The sequence below is a fragment of the Limulus polyphemus genome, unplaced genomic scaffold, assembly GCF_000517525.1.
Source record: "Limulus polyphemus unplaced genomic scaffold, Limulus_polyphemus-2.1.2 Scaffold2120, whole genome shotgun sequence".
Taxonomy (NCBI): Eukaryota; Metazoa; Arthropoda; class Merostomata; order Xiphosura; family Limulidae; genus Limulus; species Limulus polyphemus.
The window spans coordinates 184,235-190,509 of record NW_013667730.1 but is presented as its reverse complement, the minus strand read 5'-3'; the positions used below and the strand labels follow the sequence as shown (position 1 = coordinate 190,509).

The window sequence follows — 6,275 nt, the reverse complement described above, 5'->3', positions numbered from 1 at the left end:
CTCATATTAATGACTACATAATAAAGGACTTAAAAAAGAACATAGAGATTTATAGTGTAAACCAATGTTTTTGTCATGATTTTTAATATTAATGTTTATCACAAAACATTTAAGTCTACAAAATAATTCATATCTTCTACATAAATGAGGACTGTATATATATATTTTTAACCCATTTCACTGGAACTCCTGAATAACAGTTTTTCTCTGTTGTTGACATTCACATTTGGAACATTTTCTTATGTTTAAACTTTCTTTTATTCTTTATAGTACTTGTATGCTAATCAGTGCTTGAACACACTTTTAACAATGTTTTAACAATTGCTTTTTCCATATATATATATACATCATTTTTTGATAAAATATATCTTTAGAATGAAAATATCACAACTGTATTGTAATTTTAACTGCATATAATATATGCTCAGTTGAGAAAGAGTTTTTGTTAGAAAAATTCGACGAAACAAAATATCTTTTCAAACTGGGCTCCTTCTTCGAGTTTCACGATCTACACTTAAAACACGTTGTTCCTGTGAAATGAACCATAGATCATTCACCTCACATGGCTTACAAGTTACCAAACAAATTAAATTTCGTTTACACATGCAGAATGTGTTAGTATGTTTGTTTCTTTCAACATAAATGATTTAAAAATTTCCATTTTTAGACTTTCTGTCTATGTTTGTTTCTATACAAAGTTGTAATCAACAAAGTACCTGTAATATTCCACATGGTGCTCCAAGCCGTTTCTAAGACCTCATCACAGACCACTCTATTCAGTCGATTTTCAATTATTTGTAGCATTATCTTAAAAAAAACAAAAACAACAACAACATATAACATATATAAACATCTGTCTACCTGTATATTTAATTCTTATATCTAATTGTTTTTAAGAAATGTTGCTAGTGTGCAAAACTTTTCTTTAGATCAATGAAAGTGAATGAACAGCACTAAAATCTCACAAACAATAAAGCCTATATTTGAAATTTTGCAACAAACTAGGATTTTAACTACATTTGGTATTTGTGTAAAATTGGAAAAGATGGATGTTGAATTCTTTATTTCTCAGTTAAAGAGGTTTAATTATGCAAAGTACATAGGTATGTAAAAGAAACACACAGAAAAAAACAACATATGAACACAATGAGAAAAATAAATAAAACTCATACGATATTAAAGAGGCCAACGTTCGTGAGCGAATGCAACGTCTCTGCCACACAATTCCAACATGGCCAATTTTGACACCAGAAAAATTGTAGAAAACACAGAAAATTGGGACCTGGAAGAAGTATCTTTGTACCAAATCCTATGTCATTTGGTTGACATACACATGAATTTGTGCTTTCCTCGCTGAAAAATAGAGTAAAAAGACAAAAAATTCCAAAAATTGTCTGGATCTCTGTTTGGGGACATGCTCACAGCATCTTTGTACCAAATCCTATGTCATTTGGTTGACATACACATGAATTTGTGCTTTCCTAGCTGAAAAATAGAGTAAAAGACAAAAATTCCAAAATTGTCTGGATCTCTGTTTGGGGACATGCTCACAGTATCTTTGTACCAAATCCAAATAACCTGGTCAAAATAAGGCCAAGAAATGGACCAATACCTCTAAAATTATGGTTTTGTTACCTTTAGACCCCATAAACTAACTGAAAATGGGTAAATCTCAGATTTTTGTACGCCAATGTAAGTTGCCAATAGAAAAGTACATCTGTACCAAATCCCATGTAAATTTGACAAAATACAGCGAAGTAATTGTCAAAAAAATCCTAAAATTATGCTTTTTGTGGCATTTTGATCCTCCTTTCAATTGTTAAAAATAGGCAAGTCCAAAATTTTTGTTTGTCAATGTGTGTTACCTGTTAAAAAAGTATCTTTGTATGCAATTACCTGCAAGTTGGTTGAAACAAGGCTAAATAATTGACCAAAACTCCTAAAATTATTAATTTATTTAACCCTTTGATCCCCCTAAAATGGACATACCCCACATTTTTATGTATATGTATGGGACCTGTGAAAAAGTATCTTTGTACCAAATCTCATGTAAATTGGCTGAAATACAGTGGAGTACTTGTCAAAATACCCTACAATTATACCCTACAATTACTAAAAATAGGGAAATCAGTGTGTTGGGAGCATGAAAATTTATATTTATGTTATTTTTTCATCTTGATTGCTGTAAATATGACTACACAGGAGCCTAAAATATACATTTGTTTGGGTTGTTTAACCTTTGACCCCTTAAAGTTCCTAAAAAAAGTTTAAATCAAAAATATTTGTTCATCTTTTGGATTTAGGCCTTTTTAGGGATTTTATGGGGTCAAAGTGAAAGAGGTGTCTGTGTGTATTGTACCAGGGTATAACCCTATCAAGTTAGGGATTTTTATGGGGTCAAAGTGAAAGAGGTGTCTGTGTGTATTGTACCAGGGTATAACCCTATCAAGTTTCAAGTTAGGGATTTTATGGGGTCAAAGTAAAAGAGGTGTCTGTGTGTATTGTACCAAATCTACCAATAAGTGAAGGAATGGCAATCATTTTAAAAGTGTTTGGAAGAAGAAAGACAGAAGAAACAATAAAAAACAGTACGTCTCTCTGCAGAGACAATAATTTCTAATGGATGTCTAGTAGACAAATTACTCTATTAATTTATTTAAAATGAGAACAGTGAATTAGGCTTATGTTCCACTATTTAGGGTGAGGTGAAAAACCAATGTACTGCAGTCATATGAGGCATAAATTATGTTGCATCTTTGTTTACTACATATATGTTAAAATATCTTACACTGATGGTAATAGAGTATATGCTCTATATTATGTACAGTTTGTACTGGAAGACTTTATTACTACAGATGCAATTATTTTCTACATACATATTATTCTGCAATTATTATAAAGAAAATATTTCTTTTATCACAATTTCAATGTTGTGACACCTCTCTTACTTCTTTCTAGTTTTAATCAAAAATTCCATGCACTGCCACCATTATTTACTTTAATAAAAATAATAAATTTTAAAGTTTAGATGCTAGTGATATATTATGAAACCGAAACAGGATGATATAATACAGTGAAATGATGGAAACAATGATCATTCAAATATAAAATGAAAATTGCTGCATAAGAACTATCTTTAGAAGTCGTGGCTTGCATAGGCAAATAGAAAAAAAATGCCATGACTTTCTACAACCAAATGGACATTTTTAAGGAACTAATTTACTGTTTTTAACAGAACATAAACTCTACCAAAGTTAAATAACTACTGTTTTATTAAAAAATACAGTAACAGCTGTACAAACTGTTTTTAAAAGTGACTCTATACAATATTGGGAACATAAAGTTTTAAACCCTTATATAACACCACTAATTGAGTTACTATGAAAAACCAGCCATACATAATGTACACTATCAACTAACATCTTCTGCAATACAGCAATATCAATCTGCATGAAATACTAGTATTTGTTAAGTACTTAACATATTGCAAAGAAAATCTATAGGAATGCAAAAGTCTATGGGGTTAAACTCTTTTTCTTAAGCTTAAAGGAACCACAGGTTCCCAGTCAAAAATAGTCATAGAAAGAAAATACTTACATATGATTCTTACATAAGTTTCTTTCTTCATTATTTTAGTACAAATGCAACCATAATTACTTATACTGTAGTCGCATTCTTCCTTTTTGTTTGGAAAATGACTATATTTTATCTTTTTTATAGCTTAAAGAAAAATATTTAGAATATCTTGTAAGATGTACATTTTAAATTAGGAAATATCTTGTAAGATGTACATTTAAAATTAGAAAATATCTTGCAAGATGTACATTTTAAATTAGGTAATATCTTGTAAGATGTACATTTAAAATTAGGAAATATCTTGTAAGATGTACATTTTAAATTAGGAAATATCTTGCAAGATGTACATTTTAAATTAGGTAATATCTTGTAAGATGTACATTTAAAATTAGGAAATATCTTGCAAGATGTACATTTTAAATTAGGAAATATCTTGTAAGATGTACATTTAAAATTAGAAAATATCTTGCAAGATGTACATTTTAAATTAGGAAATATCTTGCAAGATGTACATTTTAAATTAGGTAATATCTTGTAAGATGTATATTTAATATTAGGAAACATCTTGTAAGATGTACATTTAAAATTGGAAAATATCTTGTACATTTTAAACTGAGAATATAATGTCAAACTGTATGTGTCAAAAAGCCCAATTTTACAGATTCAAAGACACAAAGTTTTGAAACTACAAAAATTAGTTCATGTGAATTAAAACATTTGATAATGTAAAAAAATGCATCATTTCTAATTTAATTACACATACATTGTTTTGACAAAATGTGAAGTGACATATTCTGGGAAATTTTACATGTAAAACACTTTCCATAGAAAAAGAAACTTCATAGTTTAGATGTGAAATACTCAAAATGAAGAAAAGGCAATGACTCTCAGGATAATCATCATAACAATTTATTACACACAGAAACTTTAATACCTGAATTGCTCCTCGATCTCCAACTAATCTCTTCTGGTCGCCATCTACTTGACAGGCAAGACTGTTTAACAAATAGATGCTAACTTGCTGAACAAATTCATCCCGATCATCTTGGGACACAATGTAAAGCAAGATATCTACAAGTCTTTCATATTCAAATATCTGTTCAGAAAAAATCAACAACAATAAAGCAATTATATTTTGAAGACAGAATTAATCAAAATATATACACTGTCTGCTTTAATTCTACTTCTATACTGCACTGTGTGATATAAAACTTTGAGGAATGAAGCATAGCTTATAGTTATATACATGAAGTTTTAATTTCAGAATCTGATGGCAAAATCTGTTTAAAACAAAATAAGCAAATACTTGCCACATCTTGAGGAAATGTAAAATGAATGAGAGTCAAACAGCTATTCCTTAGCATCTGAAAGACAAAAAAACAATAAAATATTAAATAAGAAAACAAAATGTACGCAAAAGTTGAATTTAAAGCATGTTAAATTTAATATTAAATTCAATCTTATTATTACAAAATTGAGAAAACTTTTTTTTATATAATAAATAACTGTAATGATCACCTCCTTATAACAATCACATTACTAAGGTTTTAATTTTTTTTTCTAATCAAGATACCTCTGGATACAAATTACTGTGGTCATCTGGTCAATGGCAGAAAAAAAAATGTTACAAGTACATAAGGTAAAATTTCTTTTACTTGTATTAAATGATTTTCCATCTGTTTTAATTTCGGATATTAACGGATTAAGTTATAATATCTAAAAATTATATACAAATCCCAGTCTGCTGTTGTGCACATTTTAACACAGTACTTGTAGTTTCATCAACTGTTGAATCACCTACATGATAAGAGTAAAGTGCAGGATTGTGTAATTTGTACGAAATTTTTTATTGATTTCTGGGAAGATTTAGGACAATTTGCCTTGCAGGTTTAGTTTATTTTCTCTCAAACTAAAAAATCTTTACAACATGCTATAAATGACGGGTCATAAACTTTTTCAGGAGTGAATTTTCAAGACAGATTTCTAACTATAAAAATACACTAAGTAAGAACTGTAACTGATCTTAAATATCACAACTACATACAAAGCATTCTTAATAACAGTTTAGAACATACATGCACAGTTAATGACATGAAATACATTCTTTCTTTATATCATTCCAAGCATATATTTCAGAAAATTAACAATAATGTAAAAAAAGTGAAACTAAAAGGATTGACAATTCCTTCAAAGAATATTTAGAAACATTTCACATTTTGCCAAATCAGTGAAGATATTTATTACACTGCCAGAAATAAGTTACAAACCATCCAAATAAAGTCTGATGCTGGAAACAACTGTAAAACTACCTGCTCACGAGGGTACAGTTTTATAAATGTGGATAACATAAGCAGAATTTAATGGTTTTAAAAATAATAGCTAACTAGAAGAAATTTTGTTTAGAATTTGCTATTGGTGATACCTTTTAGCTAATACAAAGGTGAATAATATATATTTAAAGTAATTTCAGGTAATATTTATAAATAATAGCTAACTAGAAGAAATTTTGTTTAGAATTTGCTATTGGTGATACCTTTTAGCTAATACAAAGGTGAAAAATATATATTTAAAGTAATTTCAGGTAATATTTATAAATGTACTGTTACGTCTCTGTTCGTTTGTTAATTTCTGGTGTAAGTTCTTTCTGAGGAACTTCAGCGACACAAGTCCTTTCTTAAATAAAACTAGTTTATTCTTTC

General features: G+C 28.8%; 1 protein-coding gene across 3 annotated transcripts in view; it reads right to left on the bottom strand.

The window, feature by feature from the left end:
- LOC106466008 (protein zer-1 homolog) overlaps positions 1-6,275 on the bottom strand; it is a 56,427-nt gene that overhangs the window by 15,822 nt on the left and 34,330 nt on the right. For all 3 annotated transcript variants that reach the window (XM_013926256.2, XM_022393966.1, XM_022393967.1), the window contains 3 exons: positions 4,887-4,940; positions 4,511-4,672; positions 717-807 (listed from right to left, as the gene is read on the bottom strand). In XM_013926256.2, the coding sequence (XP_013781710.1) occupies positions 717-807; positions 4,511-4,672; positions 4,887-4,940 (307 nt within the window). The remainder of the gene's footprint in view (positions 1-716; positions 808-4,510; positions 4,673-4,886; positions 4,941-6,275) is intronic.